This window comes from Corythoichthys intestinalis, chromosome 9 (assembly GCF_030265065.1).
Source record: "Corythoichthys intestinalis isolate RoL2023-P3 chromosome 9, ASM3026506v1, whole genome shotgun sequence".
Lineage (NCBI taxonomy): Eukaryota > Metazoa > Chordata > Actinopteri > Syngnathiformes > Syngnathidae > Corythoichthys > Corythoichthys intestinalis.
Genome location: NC_080403.1, coordinates 42,023,278 through 42,045,007, shown reverse-complemented (window position 1 = coordinate 42,045,007; position 21,730 = coordinate 42,023,278). Strand labels below are relative to the sequence as shown.

Sequence of the window (21,730 nt, the reverse complement as noted above, 5' to 3'; positions counted from 1 at the left end):
TGCTGCTTCACTGTCAAATGAGCACAGCTTCCTCTATGCCCTCTCGTCTCATGAGAGGAGCCATCTATCTCCCTCTCACTCGCTCCCACAAATGGACCACCACTCCACCTAATTCAGCCAATGGAGAGATTACATGCAGGCCCGGAACAGATGAGTTGGAGCAGGCAGGGCTCTGAGCTCTGAGGCATGGACCTGCAGTCCACTGCAGATTTGGGCAGGAGAATGACATTGAGCTTACGGACAGAATTGAGTGTGTTTAAATTGGAGCTTTCAAGGAAATGGTGGGTTTAAAACAAATTTAAGCTCCTGTATATCATTCCCACATACAATAAACAAGAGGAATAGAAAGTGAGAAGGGAAGAAGAGCTCAGTTGCACTGCTGCAATGTCCTTGCACAACTGATTAAAGATCCAAGAGTGGAAAAACAAATCTCAGCTTTGGGGGATTCAATTTGTCAGACTTTATTTGGGGTGGATTATAACAGCCTACAGCTACAACAAAGTATTGTCGAAAATGAACAGCTAATCATTGACATTGAATGGATCTTTGAGATGGTTCGTATTTCCGATTCGACTGAAATTCAACCATGTTTAAACATACTGGGAGTGCAAGTGGTGGAAAAGGGGCCTACATCCCTCTGAAGGTCTGGAGGTGCTGCTCGTACTGCTCAGCAATTTCCCGGGCTGTGTGGAGTTGCTTTTCACACCACTTCACCAGAGCCTGCCGAAACATCTCAACACGCGCACTTTCGAAGTGCTCGATCTACAAGACAACATATCAATCACATGTTCTGTCACGCAAATTCCAGAAAAAATTGGTCAAATTTAAGAGTTTTACCTCCTGCTTTGCAACTTCACAAATGTGATCAAACTCTGTCTCTGCTGCTTTCTTCACCTCCTCCAACTGATGAATATGAAGAGTGGGTCATAATTAGGGTAGTACACATGTTTAGAATGAACATTCCAGTAGATCAAGTGTAGGTATGGTTGGTAATGCTCACTGAGCATTTACATAATCATCAGTCATTATAATTTTTGTTCTGTTACTTTAGCTAGCCTGAAACACAATTAAAATGGATTTATTAATTCAAAAAAATCTCATTAAACTAATTGACTAATGTCAAAATAGGGAAATTATATTTTACATGTATGCTACTGATTTAGATAATAAGTGGTAAATATTAATATTGAATGAATATTAGGTAGGCTATTAAGACTATTAGTGAATTAAATGAAGACATAATCTTAATCCTTTCACTAACCATTTTACACTTATTTAACAATTTAATTCCTTTATTATTGAAATACCACAATTTTCAGACTATATGCCGCTACTTTTCCCCCTTATTTTGAATCCTGGGGCTTATAGTCCAATGTGGCTTTTTTGATTTATTTGGGCTAATTGGCAACACTTTATTTGACAGCGGCATCACAAGACTGCCATAAGACCGTCATAATTATGGCACTACCATGAGCATTAATGAATGCTTATGACAGGTGTCATCCAGCAAATTATGTCTCTATTTAAGTCCAGCTCAGATTTTTTATATCCATTCAAAAGTAAGGGTGTAACGGTACATGGATTTGTATTGAACCGTTTCGGTACGTGGTGCTCGGTTCGGAACAGAGGCGTACCGATTGAGTTTCTGACATAATGTAACCCTTACTTTTCGAGGATGTGATTCGATCGGGTTATAGTTTCTTTGTGTAGATTATATTTACTCCGTCTTCTCTACTATAATGAGGACCAACACGGTAGGACAGTATAACCCAGAAACGTCAACGGCGCGACAACGCGGCCGCTGCGATGACGCAGTGAAACGCGGGCGTTAAAGTTGATCAGCCAATGCACACCAGTCACAGTGCGGCCGCGTGTTAGACACGTCCCAGAAGCGGCTCAACGCGACACACGCGAAAAGAACGGCAGAGTTTATTATTTGACGCGAGACGCGACCCTCCTGCGACAATACTACTATCGGATAGTATAGGATCTGGCAGACCGGAACTCACTCCTGTAAAAATACGGTGGATCTGGCCGATTTTCAAAATAATATGCAATCATAACCTACTTTTTGACTCCATCAGATTTCTTGAGTGGTAGATCGGGGCACAGTTGACTTGTCTTTGTTGATTTACTGCTGTCTTCTCTGCTATAATAATAACCAACACGGCCCCGTGTTCAATACAAAACCCTCCTACCACAACAAAACAAGTAGGAACTAATATTTACATAGGAACTAAAGTTATACAACATAAAATATACAATATAAATGAATACTACATCACATTTGTAAAACATAAACACATAATAAAATAAATAATAGCCCATTTAAACAAAATAAATGAGCTAAAACACCTGTAATTAAATAATAAGAATAATAGACAGATCCTGCTTACACAATTAAATTTATTAATTTCTGTGTGGCGCTTTAACTTGAGAAAATCCACCAATAAAGCTTTTGAAAACCGTTCATAAGAAAAAAAAAAATGATTAATTGAGGCATTTCATTTGTAAAATACCTGTTAAAATCTTTGTCATTGAGATTGCTTTTCTCTTTAGCACAGGACTTCTTTTTTCTTCTTTCTTTCAGAAACAAAGCTGACCAATACCCAGGTCTGAAAGGCAAATTGCTGTTGGATTATCTTTAAATACCCGCTACTTTTTGAGCAGAATTCTAGCTTTGTATAGGCTAATGTTCCTATTGTTGAAAGCGCAAATGTGAGCAATAAACAACTAACATTTTTATATTTTGCATTTTGTTTTCTTACTGTACCGAAAATGAACTGAACTGTAACCTCAAAACCGAGGTACGTACCGAACCGAGATTTTTGTGTACCGTTACACCCCTATTCAAAAGTGAGATAATTAGCCTGATTACACAAAATGACATTTGTCATAAGAATTCATTAATGCTCATGGCAGTGTCATTTCATAATTACGACGGTCTCATGACGGTCGTTTAGCGCAACTGTCAAATAAAGTGTTACCAAATACCATAACAAGCAATTAATGAAACAACTGGAACAGTAACTACAGAAATAATTAGCACAGAACATGAATTCCGATTGTTATTTATATCTGCAGGCTGCAATGCATGCTAGGAGGGATGTTTGAAAACAAAAGTGTTGACAACAGGTGGCAGCAGAGGTTGACTGTCTCCCCAAAGGGACCAGTGATGGCCAAATGAAGCTTCTTGAAGCAATGAAGCTTTGCAGCAGATTGGTTCAAAGCCTCATGGTGGTTCATTTGGTATTATGACAATCTTATGATGCCGCTGTCAAATAAAGTGTTACCGTGTTAATATCTTTTGGTGTAAATATCCCATAATACAGTAAAGATAGCTGCGGTTCATAGTCCAGCGCGGCTTATCTGTGAACAAATGCAGTTTCCGTGTCAAATTTTGTGGGTGGCGGCCTATAGTCAGGTGCACCTTATAGTCCGACAATTACAGTAGTTTGTTGATCAAAGATAATTAAATAATACGTAAACAATGTGAATGAATTTTTTATATTTTAAAAATACCCAAGTCTGTTTCACGCTACACTTTTGGTAATAAATCATTGCTTTATTAAATACAATGCTGATGAGTGTAATAGCATAATTTTCCACGACACCCCAATATAAGTCTCTACATACTTTATATTAGTAGTAGTATTATTTTTAATCTCATCTGACCTGGTTTACCTGTCAGTTTGAAAATAATCACGTTGCCCTCCTGCACCTAAACACTACTTTACTGACACCTGCAGGCCAAAATCAGTTGTGCAAGTACGCGGATGCAGGCACTCACAGCAGCCTTCTTTACTGGCTTGGCCTTCTCTGCGTTCTTTCTGGCAGTTTCCAACTCCACTAGTTTGCAGGTCCTTCTGAAAAGCATTTCCTGCAATGCATAAAAACCAGTGAGAACGTTACCATAATAATTCAGCATCGGTTCAATGTTCAACCCTCCGTGACATACTTTTTCTGCTTCCTGATAGCGTAACTTGAGATCCAGGCCAAGTCCGAGAGTGCTCAAATCATTATCGGCAACACTTGCCATACCCTTCTGTATGTGAAAAAACACAAACATTTTTACAAAATGAAGAGATGCAACGTTGTGTTGTTCTATCTCGATCTGGAAAAATACAAATTACCTTCATTGACTCAAAGATGTCTGATAGTTTTATACAAATCCTGTATGCATAAAGAGTCCAAAATGAGTTCATCTTATCTTTTAATTCAACTTTCGAATGCATGTGATGGTCTTACTTCGAAAAAGCTGCTTTGTCTGGATCATCCCCCGATTCTACACACAGATGCAGGGCAGTTGCAAAGTGCCCACAGGCCACAGCTATTTCTGTTTTAACACATGAGGGTATCAAGCATGAAAAGTGATGTCAAGGTGTATTTGTGAATCATAAGGGATATATTTATTTTTTTATTTTTTTTGCAAAAGTCAGGCAACAAATTTGGTTCCACTTCAGCAATTTTTCCAACACTCAACAGTTTGAGCGCCAACCCTTGTGATCTCCATGTAGTAACTCGTGCTAAAAGATATTGTTAGTACATCTTGGAATAACAGTGGAACAGCAATAAGGGGAAAAATCCAATTTTATTATTTTGGAAACAGATTATTGCGTAGTTAACAATAATTGCATTTGGACCAAGCCAGGGGCAGAGCCAAGGGGGGTGCTGGCTGGTGCAGCCGCCCCCGGGCCCAGGCCTCAAGGGGGCCCGGTTTGCAGGTGTAAAAGGGGTGTTGCTGGGCAAGGGGAGGGTCAAACAGAAAGATAAAATGATACACAGAACTGTAATATAATGTTAAATATCTATCAGGCCCCGCCCCCCCACGTGGACGTCTAGAGGGGCCCTCAACAGATTTTCCATTAGTACCTAACCCCCTCCCCCCCACGCACAAACACTGTACGATCGTCTTGAGGAGGGGGCCCTCGAACAATTGTCAATCGGAACCCCAACCTCTCGCTGGACTGTCCATTCGGGGTCCCGTATTTACCCGCACACAGGGCACGTTCACATTTGTTCCGGCACTTGACCAAATACAGTGCCCTCGATAATTATTGGCACCCCTGGTTAAGATGTGTTTTTTTGCTTCTAATATATTTTTTAATTCAAATAATATGGGACCTTAATGGAAAAAAAGAGAAAAATCCAACCTTCAATACAAGTGCATTTATTCAGTGGGGAAAAAAATCCCACATAAAGAAATAACTATTTGACATCAAATAATGTGTGTCACAATTATTAGCACCCCTGGTGTTAATACTTTGTACAACCCCCTTTTGCCAACAAAACAAGGTCTGGGGACTGAGGTGGCCATGGGAGGAGCTTGATTTTGTGTCTGGTGAACCATTTCTGTGTAGATTTGGCCATATGTTTAGGGTCATTGTCTTGCTGAAAGATCCAGTGACGACCCAACTTCAGCTTTCGGGCAGAGGGCAACAGATTTTGATTTAAAATGTCCTGGTATTTCAAAGCATTCATGATGCCATGCACCCTAACAAGGTTCCCAGGGCCTTTGGAAGCGAAACAGCCCCACAGCATCACTGACCCACCCCCATACTTCACAGTGGGTATGAGGTGCTGTCTACACGCCAACAAGCTGTTTTGGAGGCATGCACGGAGAAAACCTTTCCTCACTCACAATCATAAACGCAAACGTCTGGAGTTCGCCAAGCGGTATTGGGGCTTCAACTGGGACCGTGTGCTTTGGTCAGATGATGGGGATGGCGTGGCTCAGTGGTAGAGTAGTTGTCCCCCACCCCAGAGGTTGTGGGTTCGATTCTCTGCCCTGATGAACTCGCCTAAGTATCCTTGAGCAAGATACTGAACCCCACATTGCTCCTGGTGCTGCGTCACCAGCAGGTAGATGGCGATGTAGTGTAAAGCGCTTTGAGCGCCTTGAAAGGTGGAAAAGCGCTATACAAGTAAACACCATTTACCATGAGACCAAGATTGAGCTTTTTGCCAACAAACACTCTAAGTGGGTCTGGCGTGCCATGAAAGATTCGCTGCTCAGCCTCCATCGCGTACAGACGCACTCTGAAGCACTCTCTTATCTTAACCGATAAGCGCTCAGGGCCAGCAAGCTCGACTCCCAGTATGGCTCCAAAGAATTTGAACCATAGAGATTTGGATGAAATAAAATCCTCCATACAGAAGTTGGAGGTCTCCTTGACTGGCTTGATTCAAAACCAGAATCAAGAAATCGTCAGAGAGCTCCATTTAATTCGCGCTGAAAACGAGAAACTCAAGCAGGCGCTCAAGGAGAGAGATGTTCGCATCGAGAAGCAGGAAATTTTGGCTGACGATCTCGACCAGTGCCGACGCGCAAATGAACTCATCATTTCTGGATTACAACTGACGCCTGGCCCAGGGGACACAGTGGCGCAACTGGCAATTGCTAAGCTAAAAGAGTATGGAATAAACATGGAACCGCTGGACATCCGTCACTGCCTTCTGCTCCCATCTGGGGGGAGAGGACCGGCAACGGTGCTCATGAAGCTGGCAGACCACAAGACCAAGACTGCCCTGCTTAACCAGCGCCGCCACCTGAAAGGGTCGGAGATTTTCTTGAATGACAACTTGACTCGCCGAAATGCCGAAATTGCAAGAAAAGCACGTCAACTCAAGAAAGCTGGGAAAATAGCCAACACCTGGGTCTCGGATTGCAGGATCCTTGTCAAGACGCAAAATATGAAGATTAAAGCTATTACGAGTTTTGACCAACTGACTACAATAGCTGGATAACTGTAAATACTACACAGCCGACCAGTATAACAACTCGTGGATGTGGACGGTAAGCTGAAACTTATCAACTGCAGGAGTTACAAGAATCTTGAACACATAAAGGATTATCTACCAAAGACAACAAAGGCTCTGACTTTAATTTGCACGGTATATAACATGACACAAAAGTATCGGGCATCTAAGGGAGGAGGGGGTGTTGCAATTATGATTGACAATCTCCTGGAATGTATTAACATTGAACTCCTAATCCCCAATTATAAAAACATAATTATCTGCTGTGTCTACCGAGCTCCTGATTCAAATGTCTAGTTTACTGAGTATATGGAAAAGATACTGTATAAAACGAGTAATAAGCATGTTTTCGTTGTGGAGACATTAATCTTGGGATAAAATATGTACAGTATGTTGTTTGATTTTCTCATACATTCATGTCTGATGAAACTGTTACAGTGACCTTATGTGCGCTAATTGTTGCCAGCATGTACACCTCAGCAATGTATCCTTTTAAGAGACTTATAAGAAAAGCATTTTGAGTCGCTACTCACACCAGCTGTGATAACATGTCACACATTTAGCCACAAGAAAATGTTCCACAGCAAACAGATGCAAAAATGTCAGGGACATGACAAAGTCATAACCTTGTACGCCCTAAAATTAATCGAGCTGCTTGACTGGATGCTTAGTTACCAAACCCAGATTGTTGACTGTGTTATTTTACAGTTTTGATGTATGTTCCATGCCTGAATGTGCGTCTTTAGTTGTATGGGGGACGGGAAACTGATAAGCATATGCTTCATCTCGTCCGCCTTTGTCGTCTTCTTTGGTTCCTTCGGGCAAATCATATCACATTTTGTAATTGTCAATGATTGTCAATAATACCGATGATGATGACAATGAAATTCCATAAAAAAGATGCGCATGCTGAAAAGCACTTCATACCCACTGTGAAGTATGGGGGTGGGTCAGTGATGCTGTGGGGCTGTTTCGCTTCCAAAGGCCCTGGGAACCTTGTTAGGGTGCATGGCATCATGAATGCTTTAAAATACCGAGACATTTTAAATCAAAATCTGTTGCCCTCTGCCTGAAAGCTGAAGATGGGTCGTCACTGGGTCTTTCAGCAAGGGGTTTACACTGTTTACTGGTCCATCCAGTACTTCATGGTCATTAGAGTGCTGGCTTCACAACGTACGAGACTTCTGATAGTCTGTACATTGTGACTAAATATTGCCATCCAGTGTATTTGTTGAGCTAAACAAAATGTTTGAATAGTTTGTCCAAAGTCTATGTAAGTTTTATGTGTATTTTGCACAGCTGTTTTGATTGGGAGTGCCAGTTCTCCTTTGCATTGTTGTTTAACTGTGTGAGAATAGGGCCTCATTAATACAGATTGAAGTGCTTTTCTTTTTGTGAACATTATTTTTTTTGAGAGATAGGAATATTATTTTTGTTGTGCTTTCACTAAATGATATTTATGTTTGTTGTGAAGGAGTTACCGAAGCTTATGCCAATAAACGGCGCGGTCCAATGAACGCCTGTGTCCACTCGCCTTTCTCTGCCTCTTAGCTCTCAATGTGCAAAAAACGGCGTCATTGTAATCTGTTTGAGGCAATGCATGAGCGGGTCATTCTGCGCAAATGTGTCAAATATTTTAAAGTGATTAATTTTAAAAAGTAATTACCGCCCGTTAACGCGATAAATTTGACAGCACTACTTTAGATAGATATATCTCCTCTTTAGGTAAATGTGTGCCATCTTACTTTGCTCGGCTAGCACCACATCAAGGAATTTCTGCAGGAAAAGAAATGGCAAACATATAGTTTTAAAAAGCATTAAATAGTGTGTGTACTTTTACAGAATAAGGGAAACAAGCAGTAGTGACTCACATCCACTGCGGTTTTGGTGCTGGTGGTTAAAGCGAGACTGACGTCCCGTTTGGTCTGAAAGAACTCATCAATATCCTGAAATCAAGAAAACAGTCAAAAAACAAACACAAAACATACACAGAAACTTGGCTGAGATGACGGCAATTCCAAAACAATTTAAGTTGAGGACCTTGTGGCCTTCTTTTCTCATCTCTTCCACCGCTTGACTCAAACGATTAAAAATGTTTTTCCGGGCTCTCTGTCGACCTGGCGGCTAAAGAAAGAGAATTCGCCTATTCAGATATGCCTGTTGACCATTTAAAAAATAAAATGCTGCTTTTAATAGGAATTGGCATTAAAATGGTCTGACTTAAGGTTGTGTGAAATTTGTTATACTGTGTAGTTATTATTTTCTCTTACAATAGTATGAGCAAACAATTATAAATGCAATATCTGCTAGTAATCATGCTTTTTAGGTTGATATGAAGTGATCATGAAATTGTGTTTAGCCGTAATTTGCATTCTACAGTTCATATAGTAGCTTACATCAGAGCTGGTGAGGAAGATTTCCAGAGCATTGTTTTTTCTGAGTAGGTTGTGTGCTGCCACCTGGTGGAGGAAGTTCTGCAATGCTGTACAGTATGGCCGCAGCTCTCCCAAAGCAAGGAAGCCTGCAGAAAAGTCATATTGATCAAAGTACTGTACTGTCCTCAAAATGCCACTCAATCTCCTAAAACCAAGAGATCAAGCTACGGTAGGACAATTTGAGTATTTTTTATTTTAAATCTTACATTCAAACCTCATTACATGGATTGCATTTCAGGTTTGCTCACCAAGCTGTTTGATGGCCTTTGCTGGTGTGTTCGTCTGAGCTTTAGCAGGAAGAGGAGGAAACTGGGGTTGAGGTGTTGGGGGGGGGGGGGGGGGGTGGTAGGAAAATGGTTTTACAATTACTCATTGTTTTCAAAGACAATGTGGAATATTCTTTAAAACTCTATATGTCAAATACAACATTTTTTATACATCAACAATACATCAAAATCTTGTCATCCCACAGTAGTGTTGCATATTAAAAATCAGGTTTGGGAATTTTATTTTTCAAATTGTTTTTTTCTTTGATTGAAAATATTTTTTTTGATTGAAGCTACTTTTTGGGGATTAAATGATTTAGAGACAAATGTCCTACCCATAATATGGGCCAAACACAAAAAGGGATTGCTTCAATCAAAGGAAACTTTTTCAATGAAAAATTAAGTCTTCAAATGCAAATTTTTCAATCTCAAATATTTTTTCCGCATTCAAAAACTTTTTTCATGATTGAAATTTTTCTTTTTTTGATTGAAGTGATTTTTCTTTTTGAAAATATAACTTATTTTTTGATTGAATAATAAAAGACAAAAATGTCCTAGCCAAAATGTGGCCCAAACACAAATCAACATTGCTTCAATAAAAAAAAAAAAAAAAAAAGACTTCAATGATAATAAAAAAATTAAAAAAAAACCCAAAGAAAAATAGCTTTTTTTTTTTTTTTTTTTTTTTTTTAGTTTTTTGAGTTTCAAATTCATTTTTGCTTTCAAACACTTTTTTTTTTTTTTTTTTTATCAAAGCAACTTATTTTGGTTGAAAATATATATTTTGATTGAAGCAACTTTTTAAAATTTATTTATTGAAGCAACTTTTTTGGGGGATTGAATAATAAAGACACAAATCTACCTCCATATGGCTCCGCCCAGGGGAGTGGGTGTACCATATTCAATGGGTGATGATCTTGGCGAAAAGTATTGCCTAAGCAGCCTGATTTAGAATTCCCCTCAAGAATGATGGGAAACAAAAACACTCACTGTCAACTTATTGTTATAAATATTCTTGTAAGTTAATTTTATTGCTGACACTGCGTTTCGGGACCATGAAGATGTTGTGCCCCCCGCCCCCCACCCCCACCGCCTCAAAAGTCAAACTCCGCCTATTGTTGCGATTCAATACAAAAACGATATCTATTTAGGGCTTGAAGGTTTAATTATGATTCGGTTCAGTTTGCATCCAATACGATTTGGGCACGTAGCAGGGCGGGGGTACCTAACCGGTTCTCAAAGGGCCGTAGTGGGTGTTGGATTTCATTCCAACCAAATGAGACAAATAGGCTAGGTTCATACTGGAGGTCTTAATGCACGAATCCGATTTTTTCGTGTTTTTCCGACTCGAGTGAGGCATTAACTTGATGGTCTGAACGTGACAAATAGCATAGAAATGGACCATTTCAAATCCGATCTGGGTCACTTTCGTATGTGGTTTAAATCCGATCTGGGCCACATTTTTCCAGAATATCGCGGCGGTCTGAACTGTCAGGTCTCCCAAATCGGAATTCATGCAGCAATTACGTCATCAAAGAGGGAGAGAGACGGGGAGCTCTGGTAGGGTGCAGCTGTGCATTAGCGCCTAGCTTGCTTTGAACAAGGCTAAATAAAATGGGCTGAGGATAAGCCTGAGAATGCCCAGTTTTCTCTCTGCTCCAAATGAGCAATATTTCAAGATTGCTTACTCTGCAGGGAGTTGGGGCAAACTGTCCGTATATGTGTGTGTGCGTCATGTGTAGTCATTTGTAGTCTATAGAGGGGATAAAAACAGTGATGTATGTATAGACCCTACCCACCGATGTCACAAAATCACGTGATCGCTGTATTGTTCCGCCCCCTTGTCCGTCATTTTGTGTCTGTATTATCAATGGTCTCAATTGATCGAGCAATTTACCGTAATTTCCCGAATATAACGCGCACTTTTTTTCCCCAAAATCAACTTGTAAACTCATGGTGCGCATTATAAACGGGTACATGGATGGAGACAGAAATATATATGTATTACATATATATATATATAAACCGATTTTTTTTCATTGACACGGCCACGTTGTGTTGAAGAAACGTATGCGGCGACCCGTTGCCGACCATTACGGTACGTGACGTCACCGTTTTGTTTCGGTAATACTTCACTTTAATCGGCCGAATGATTTCGTCTGTGATAAATTCTGCTTTTTTCACTCTTCATAAAGCACAGAATTTAGTTTCTTGAACTCATTTGAGTCGACGTTTATTGCAGCTCCGCAATTCGGACCATAACAAATGTAAGGACACACACTTCCTGTGTCCGTCAACTATATCGGTCCCTCGGGAAACTCAAACCCAAATAACAATAGTTCCTTTTGTTACTGACGTGTTGACAGCTATGAGCTCTCACGGATTTCCGATTTACGTTCTCACTTTCATTTTACCGTATCAATCCATGGAAGAAACATTTATTCATCATGAGGAAACGAGCAAGTTATACAGCAGCCTTTAAAAGAAAAGTCACATCTGTTTTTTTTTCTCTTAGATTCTGGTAAGTTGGAGAACTTGTCAAATCATATTATTACTGTAAATATTGTCAGTTTACGGTAATGTTTTGAACTACCAATGTGCTATGCTTGTGCTGTGTTTCACCAGTCAGTAAAATGACATCTCTGTATCTGTACACAAGCTCTGTTTTCTTCTAAAATTAGGGTGCGCGTTATAAACGGGTACAATAATTTCCCCTAGATGTTATAAGTAAATTTGGGGTGCGCATTATACACGGGTGCACCTTATATTCGGGAAATTACGGTATAATGCATTTCATGGAAGACCCGGTGCTTTCGGATGCCTTAAACTCACTTGATGCGTTGCATAAAAGGCGTTATGTGGAAAAGCTTCAGTTTATCCATTCGCCAGATCCATATTTGATGCCTAAATCGATGTTTTTCGACCTGCTGTCCTCGCCGTATTTGCCTGACATCTGCTAGCTACCCTGATATGTACAACTATCTTGTCCACACAAAATCAGCCTATTCTCACGAAAGTTTGAAAAACTTTGAGCTTGGAGGCTTATAAATACTTCGTTGTTGGTTGGGTGAAACAGGTCCTCGTCCACGAAAATTCGGCAGGAATCTATCTTGTGCTTGGAAAAGTGAGTTACGAAATTTTCAATTCAAAATCTTTTGTTCTTGCTAACATCCACTGTCAAGTCTAATGTATTTCATGTCATTTGTCAATGGAGCAAGGGCTTTTAATGTTTATATGGTTTAGCGATAGCACTCTCACTACATACATACGTGTATGTTGTCGGCGATTAGCCTAGCAATGATCTTAATTGTGGTTGTCAGCCCAAAACCCTCTAAATATATATTAAATGCATCTTACCAGATATAAAATGACTACTACATAATCTGTGGTAATCGTTTGGAGCCCAGTTTTCTCGTCGAATTGCAGCAGCCCATCTCGCTCTCTCCTCTCCGGGTCTCTCGGAATCCGGTAGAACTTCAAGTCTCTCAGTCTATCTTCTCTGTTATTGCAACCGACCGCCACACACGCCTTCACCATTTTGATTATTAATGTTAACGAGCAGAAAAACACGCCGTAAATAGGAGGAATGTACGTAGCCGTAACAGGTAAACATGATGTGTTGACGGACAATTGGGCGGCACCAGTCAGGAGGGCGGAGTTGTGACGTCACGTGGGTAGGGTCTATAGCGGCCGCCGGTGTTCTGACAAAATTTGCAACCCATCAAAAATTGCTACCTTGCGGGTTTTGCGCATGCGCGTAACATTAAAAATGGCCGCGAATGCGGCGATTCCAAAGTAAACACTACAAACTTTCATAAAGAAAGGAATATTTACTTAATTTTCATCATGTAAAGACATGTACAAAAGTTCTCAGACACATCCTACCATGTTAGCTGCACACAGTAACTGCACTCCGCGCTCTCACTGCTAATAACTTTGCCGCGTCGTTAAGTATTAATTTAAGCCATTTTCGTGTTGCACATGTATGTTTATGATGTATCTAGTTTAGTTAGCACTTTGGATAACATTGAGAGTCCAATTGAATGTAAAAGAGGGGGTTTTCAGCGCCACAAAAGCTTTGGGAGCAAAATTTTATAAGGGAGCAAATTTTGACAGAACACCGGCCGTTCTGTGATCCTCCAGAAGCTACAGATTACCAGTCCGCCCCTGCTAACAGGTAAAAGGTAATTACAGTAATTGGTTCTTCATATCCTTGTAAGAAACCACAGAATCTCAGGGAAAGCATGACACCAAAATAATACAGGAAAGGACTTTAAAAAATTATTCACTCGCATATTTTAAACTTTTAAACAAATTACGTCACAATGAAAAAAATGGCGTCTGTAAAAAAGTCACGGATATCTACCTCATAACTATCGCTTCATTGTATTTTCTTTGTCACTGTCGCATTTTCTCCGATATGTTAGATAATAATCGATCCAAACAAAGAAAAATGAAAAAAAAAAGTTTAAAAGGGTAAATATATGAAAAAGAAAATCTCGACCACTCCTTGATGTCTGCGATTTCTGCATCGCAACCCTTGTTAAATTACAACGTTTCACCCATAAAATCCCCCAAAAAATCCAGCTGTGGTCATTCACAGCTGTGTCTTGACACTCAGTTGCCACGTTTACATGGAGCCAAATATTCCAATTACAATCGGAATATTTGTTCATATGTGCTCCATATAAACACCTCATTCGGAATGAACAGGCCCAAACCGAATGGAATTTCATTCCGATTCACAGGGGTGGAATATTCCTTTTCCCAAACCGATTAGAAGTGAAATTATATCATGTAAACAGGGAAGCGGAATGGTGTCTGGTTGCGTTCTTTCTGCGCATGCTCCGTACTGACGTGGTGACTTCACTTGGTGACGTAAGTAACGTCACTTGCAACATGGCTTCCAAGCACACGCACAGCGCACCCACACAACTTTTTAAATGAACGGCGTATCATTCTGAAGTTTTGTTTCCACTCGAAAAGTTAAAACAGCAGCTGATCTGACGATCGATCTCCATGTTTTGCAACGTGACGCTTTGTTTTGATTAATCTGCGCATGTCAGACGGCAGTTGTCAAACGTCCTTTCGGAATAAAGGCAGTCACATGTAAACGCTGGATCGGAATAGATGAAGTGACATGTAAACAGCTGATGTGAAATTTCCATTCGGAATGATTTGAATCGGTATGAATAAAAGTCAGCATGTAAACGTGGCTAGTGATACATGCTACATGGAGTTTTTGAATCGAAACAAGGTAAGTATGCGATAATACTGTATCTCGTTTAAGTCATGGCGTCTGTAATTCTGCTCTCGCGTGCGCTCACCTCCAGATAGGATTTTGCTGTTTAAATTTTTTATTTTTTCATTTAAAAAAGCCCTCCTGTTCAAAGATCTGCTTACCCCAGAAAATTGAGATTTTAAGCCTTCCAATGATGTATCACACATGCATATCGGACCATTTTGTAATTTGGCCAAATTGGGGGTCTCAGAGCGGAACTTCAAGTTACCTCAGTGTTTTCCGCCATATTTATAAGTACATTCTGTGGGGCATGTCTTAATTAATAAAGGAATTTAGCCTCATTTTATTAAGCAGAATAAATGCCCGCTTTTTACTCACTCAATGCAAGTCAATAATTCACCAACTATGTAAAGTCACAGTTGCCCCTCAGAAGGTGTACCAACACGTTTTTGCACCCATAAATGGCTTAGTGTGGATTGGTCGCCTTCTGATTACAAGTCAATTTTTGGAAAGAGGTGGGAGCTGCAGACCTAACATGGAATCGAATATCTGCTTGAATACTATGGCGGAATACAAAGCGCTTCTTGTAGATACGTCAATTTCCCCAAGTTTTGCATGAAATACACTTAATTCCCTCACTGAAAGAGGAGCAAAGAATGATTTTTTTGACGGAAATGATGTTTTCGCGAGTGTGACGAGAAGAACCTTCGTCCAATCAGTTCTATGAAAATGGTCTCAATTGGATCTTGCCCAGATTGATGAGCAATGTGATCATAGTGGATATTTGGAACAATTAATCTGGTGTGCTAGGTTAGTATCTCTATTGATTACTGATGGATTTTATATCGATTGTTGAACTTGTTATCGATACGTTCGTATCATCTTACCTTCACACACAGATACAGTGTCTCAGATTGCAACAAATCTCATAGAAATATACAACCATATATGAATAACGTAATCATCAAAATCACCATGTTTATTTTGTTTTTAACCAGAGCATTTTGGCTGTCATTTCGGCTAAGAAAATTGTGTATGTAAACAATTCCCAATGGCCCTGTCAAATAAAACACGGTTTAGAAATATAAAATGGAAACACTGACTATGACTCCCTGTATCCCAGGTACGTCCTCTTGATTGAATAAATGCTGCTGCAGCCATTCAAAGTCTTCATATGTCCGGTCAACATGGTACTCCCCTGTGCCAGACAGCTGCCTCGACAGGAAAGAAAATTGAAGTTATATTTGAAATTTAATAATCATATTTTTACAGAAAGGCGGCTGTTTCTATGTTTTTGTATTTGTTAAAGCACAAGACAAAACTTTGATAAAGTGCATCCCAGCAGAAAGAAACTTTTTTTTTTTTTAAATATGAAAAAAAAAAAATTATTTTTAGGATGTGTAATAGTGGAAAAAAACTGTCAGTATGAGCTAATATTTCCAGGATGTAGACTAAAGTGCTGTTAGCAGACATTTTTAAACTGAACTGTTTTAGACAATCAAATGTATTTCAGATAGTCTGCCATGGCTTGTGGGAACAGATACACCTCAAATTTTCTAGGCTATTGAGATAGCGATGTTGTTTGCATGTCATATATACAGTGTATCACAAAAGTGAGTACACCCCTCGCATTTCTGCAGATATTTAAGTAAATCTTTTTATGGGACAACACTAACAAAATGACACTTTGAAGCAATGAAAAGTAGTCTGTGTGCAGCTTATATAAGAGTTAATGTATTTTCCCCTCAAAATATAGCCATTAATATCTAAACCTCTGGCAAAAAAAGTGAGTACACCCCTGTGAAAAAATGTACATCCCTAAATGTCCAAACTGAGTACTGCTTGTCATTTTCCCTCCAAAATGTCATGTGACTCGTTAAAGGAGTGCTGTCAGCAGGGTTAGCCTGTTAGTGCTCAGACCATACGCCGCACTCTACATCAAATTGGTTTGCATGGTTGTCACCCCAGGAGGAAGCCTCTTCTAAAGACGGTACACAAGAAAGCCCGCAAACAGTTTGCTGAAGACATATCAACAAAGCAAATGGATTACTGGAACCGTGTCCTATCTGATGAGACTGGCGGGCTTTCTTGTGTACAGTCTTCAGAAGAGGCTTCCTCCTGGGGTGACAGCCATGCACACCAATTTGATGTAGAATGCGGCATATGGTCTGAGCACTAACAGGCTGACCCCCCACCTCTTTAATCTCTGCAGTAATGCTGACAGCACTCCTGCAACGTGTCATATGACATTTTGGAGGGAAAATGACAAGCAGTACTCAATTTGGACATTTAGGGATGTATGTTTTTTCATAGGGGTGTACTCACTTTTGTTGTCAGGGGTTTATATATTATTGGTTATATTTTAAGTTATTTTGAGGGGAAAATAGATGAACTCTATTATATAAGCTGCAGACAGACTACTTTTCATTGTGTCAAAGTGTCATATTGTCACTGTTGTCCCATGAAAACATATACTTAAAAATCTGCAGAAATGTGAGGTGTACTCACTTTTGTGATACACTGTACATGAATTTACCCCCCCCCCCCCCAAAAAAAACAAAAAAAACCCCCCCGACATAAATAGAAAGCGGTGCCAGTCTGCTTCTGGGTTCGGCTTTCGGCTGTACGAACAGGACAGATGGTTAAGTACAGTATTCCATGGGATATTTCCTTTCTCTACCAGTCTGTGGCACATTTGCTACCGAGCTGCAGAGAAATATTCAATCACTCGTTATGGACCGCAATCTGGCCTGTGCCTCTGACACATCAATATGCCTGTCTATTCTACTGACTACTCCGTTTAGAGATTTCTGTATGTCGCCATCTAATGGGTGGCCGCCATTACTGGGGTGTTTACAGACCTATAGCAGCCCAGCATCCGTCAACTTATAACACTAACGTTAGCTGCTGTTGGCTGTGTGCAGGAGACGATATCTTTGGACAGCATTTTTATTAGGAAAAGGCCACCTGCTGAGCCAGAAGAAGAGCCTACAACCAAGTCCATTCTGCACAACGTGGCTAAAAGCTAGCAAAGGAGGCAACAAAAGCGAATGCGCTGAGACCATCATACCTCGCGGTAAACCGTATTGCTAAAGCCAAGAAAACTTTCACTATTGGAGAAGAACTCATTATGCCTGCGACCAGGGATATTTGCCTTCATGTTTTAGGAGATGACGGTGGTAAAAAAGGTTGCCTTAGCATATGGTGAGTTACATTTTCCCTGCACTTAATGTTTGTTTTTAGCTCTTTTGTGTTATTTAATATTTACTTATTTAAAAAAGGCTCACGTCACACCGATCCGTGGTACAAAAAAGGTCGGGGGCCACAGGTCTAGTGAATGGTACAGGGTATTTCTTGCACTTAAAAAACAAGGTCTTATCTTCAGATGTTTGCTGCTCAACAGACACATTACAATGAGTGCGTCACCTGATCGAAATGTGCTGTCGCAGCAAGTTTGAACCAGCAGTTCTGAAGTTGGTTGGTTATTGCTGATATTTGTATACTTATTTACACTTAGTCATATAAGCTGATGGACAAGGTGGCTCTACATTTTAAAATTTAAATAGTTATTTTTCTTACTTTTTGTGAGACTATTAAAAAGGTAAGTCCATCCCCGTCCTGCAGCACCTCTGTAACCTTGACGCTATGACCATGAACGCTCAGACAAGGCGCCTCTTCTTTCACTTCTTCCTGTAAAACCAAATGTAAATTACACTCTGGATCAAGAACTCCATAGTGAATAAACAATAACTATTTGCATTCTGTTTGGATAAAAACTCACATCAGCTCACTGGCTGGACACATGCAACTGTGCAAACGGCTGTCACATGACTCTCAGAAGTTGCCATTAAGAACATTTCCAGAAAGACTTACCATCATCTTCAATCTTGCGAGCCAATGTTTTCCGATTCGTTTAGTTTCTGCAGCAGGAAATGGTTATAAGTCCTTATTTGTACGAGGAAAAGTGTGCATTAAGAGCTCTAAAGATTTTTTGTCAGCTTGCTGCAACGCGCTCGAGCTGCAACTGCTGAGAAGGCACAGGATATCCTTTGGGTCAAAGTGCACGTTTGTTAGATGAGAAATGGAGTACAACTGTGCCAAATCTAAAATGCTGGCCAAGGGAAAAAAAGGAGTAAATGGTGTTAGTCAGTAACTCAGGCCTTTCGACACACCCACATGGGAGAAGGGGGCATGACAACCCAATCAGTGACCTGTAAAGAAGGGTTGAATTTACAAGACGTCCAATAGAAATATGAGCAAATAGCTACTGAAAACCAATCTTACAATTGAATGATTTTATTATGTTGACACACAGATGCACGCACACACGGGAATAAAGTTGAAATCACACACACAAGCTCATCTAGAAATAATCTTCATTTTCATCCCCAAAATACTGATCAATAAAATTGGAATATCCATGTAAACCACCCTTATCTTGCCCATCATGAGAGAAGTGCCAGTGGAAGTTCATCTCATCACCAAAAATATCATGCATGTCTAAAAAACTGAAGTCGAGTTTCTTCTCATCTTTATTCGAGTAGTCCAAAAAGGCCTTGTTCTTCATGAAGGTGTCATGGCCCAGAGTGTCATAGAGTCTCCTCATTTCCTTGTTGGAGAGCAGTGTGTATGCTTAGAGACAAAATGAAGGCCGGTTTAATGTCCTTCGAAAATCAAAAGATCTTAAAAGGCTATTAATTGACCATGTAAAACTGTTCCATTTAAGTACTTTGTATAAACTGCACATAATACTAGTACATGTAATGATGCACATAATAAGCGTGAACGCACAAAGCTGAAAGTAAATAATTTTGTCTTTTAGAAAACAAATCCCAAAGAACCTATTAAATTTGGTGACATTACAAAGTTAAGTTCAAATCGCAATGGAGGGTATCAACTGAATGTTGACAAAATACACTTAAACGGCAGGACATGCAGGTTAACTGATTACTAGGCATTGACAGCGATAGACGTCCAATCCATTCATTTTCAGTTAAAATGAATTGGTTATGTAGTAGGTCTCATTTAAAAAGGTCTCATTTAAAAAGGATTCATATTCAGCATGATACATACATATTAGGGCTGCAGCTATCGATTTTTTTAGTAATGGATTAATCTATCAGCTAGTTAGTTTGAATAACCGAGTAATCGGATTAGGAACATTTAATGCGTTGCACAATAAATTTTAGGGGAATGACAAGCAAAGGCTTGCTAAGATTGCACTTACAGAAGAGCGTTAAATGCCAACATAAAAAAATCCCGAGTGTTTGTTCAAACTATAGAGGATTAGATTTTCATTTGAACGTCATTTTAAAAAACGAATGAGGATCTGAATACAACAAAAGAACAATTGGATAACTTACATAGCAAAAATCCGCTAGCTTAAATGCTAACTTTTTTCACAATACGCTAAACAAATCGTTCAAACACATATTCCAACAACAACAAAAAAACGCTAAATATACCAATAAACTAAATTACGAATGCACAAAAAAACATATTAGCACCTCGCATTCAAGTAGGTTGCCGCCCACATCAAGAGGAGCTATTCACAAACACACGCAGCGATTTAATGCCGGATTTCTGTTGAAAAAGTACAAAATTTGGACCGCAAACAAACAGGAAAGATTGTCTCAGGAGTGCTTTGTTCGAGGATTCAAGGTAATTATTATATTTTTCGTACCATGCATGCATTTTGAAAAGTTTTGAAAAAAATCAATGGGAGAAATTAGCCTCTACTGCGTTGGCATTATAGTTCGCAATATTTACGTAAAATAAATCTAACTGCACGTTTTTTGTTTTTTTTTTGCTTTCAACCAAAAATCGAGACTGTTTTACCTCCATATCTAAAAAGAATTTTTGGATTTATGCATTTATTCACAATTATTTTAACTGGAAAAGCTCTGTTTACATAAGGCGGTCGCTAGCTACATTCACTAAAAGACTAGCATTGTACTTTGACATATTTACGTTAAAAAAATGTTAACTGCACGTTTTTTTGTTGTTGTTGTTGCTTTTAACCAAGAATCGAGACTTGTTTTACGTCCATATCTATAAAGAATTCGGGGACTTAAGCATTTATTCTCAATAATTTTCATCGGAAAAGCTCTGTTTGCATAAGGCGGCCGCTAGCTACTTTTACAAACAGACTAGCATTGTACTTCGACACATTTTCGTAAAATAAATGCTAACTGCACGTTTTTTTGTTTTTGTTTTTGTTTTTTTTTTAACCAAACATCCAGACTGTTTTACGTCCATATCTATGAATAATTCAGGGATTTAAGCATTTATTTACAAGAATTTTCAACAAAAAAAACCTGTGATTCCACTTAGTCAGTTTTGACAGCCTCGCCAACAATGCAGGCCCCCTATTTATCGACACCGTGTCCCGTCAATACATTATGAAGTCTATGATTTGTCTTAACAGGGAGCAGCTGGATTCAGCCATATTAAATGAGTTGTCATATTCACTGTTGCTTCTAGAGGGCAGTGTATCCACCCAAATCAATAAATCAAAATGCAAACACTTTCAAAACAAACCATTACAACGCTACTCTCATTAAACCAATACTTGAAGAAGCAAAATTTGATTCGAAGCTTTTTTCCAATCGAATTAATTGAGTTCATCGATTAATCGTTGCAGAACTAATACATATATAAATACCCCTATCAGTAACATTTTATAAGTCAGTGGTGGTTGAATAAACACGTCAACTGTCAACCATAGATTGTGCAGAAATTACCTTCAACTATCTCCCTGAATGTCTTCTCTGAACCGTCATTCCCGTTTTTATCTGGGTGATGCATGACGGCAAGGTTGCGGTAAGCCTTTTTTATCAGGCGCTCGCTTGCAGTTGGTTCCACGTCCAGTATTTTGTTGTAACTTTTAGTGTGTACTGCGGACGCTGTAGGCAGCACTAGGGTCAAATACAGCAGCAGGACCGCACGTGGTTGTGCTGCCATGTTTTCTTCCTGTTGTTATTTACAAACGCACAGCAACCAACTTTTTACGTTCAAAACACGTGATC

The 21,730-nt window shown here is 39.5% G+C and overlaps 1 protein-coding gene across 1 annotated transcript; it reads right to left on the bottom strand.

The window, feature by feature from the left end:
• Positions 1-445: 445 nt before the first annotated feature.
• On the bottom strand, positions 446-21,671 carry si:dkey-28n18.9 (sorting nexin-6). The gene is made up of 15 exons (XM_057844931.1): positions 21,446-21,671; positions 18,576-19,334; positions 18,282-18,392; positions 15,806-15,913; positions 9,443-9,503; positions 9,156-9,280; positions 8,800-8,883; positions 8,631-8,705; positions 8,505-8,535; positions 4,249-4,336; positions 4,134-4,173; positions 3,959-4,045; positions 3,791-3,880; positions 838-903; positions 446-762 (listed from the first exon to the last, which is right to left on the bottom strand). Exons 2-15 carry the CDS (start codon positions 18,579-18,581, stop codon positions 628-630), a joined length of 1,107 nt encoding a protein of 368 aa, XP_057700914.1. The 5' UTR covers positions 18,582-19,334; positions 21,446-21,671; the 3' UTR covers positions 446-627.
• Between the last annotated feature and the right edge of the window lie 59 nt (positions 21,672-21,730).

Excerpts from the sequence above, each read along its gene's own strand:
- si:dkey-28n18.9 (XM_057844931.1), bottom strand. Across the intron at positions 3,881-3,958 it reads GCTATCAGGAAGCAGAAAAA|GAAATGCTTTTCAGAAGGAC; the intron begins GTATGTCACGGA and ends TATGCATTGCAG. Across the intron at positions 904-3,790 it reads AGCCAGTAAAGAAGGCTGCT|TTGGAGGAGGTGAAGAAAGC; the intron begins GTGAGTGCCTGC and ends CATATTCATCAG.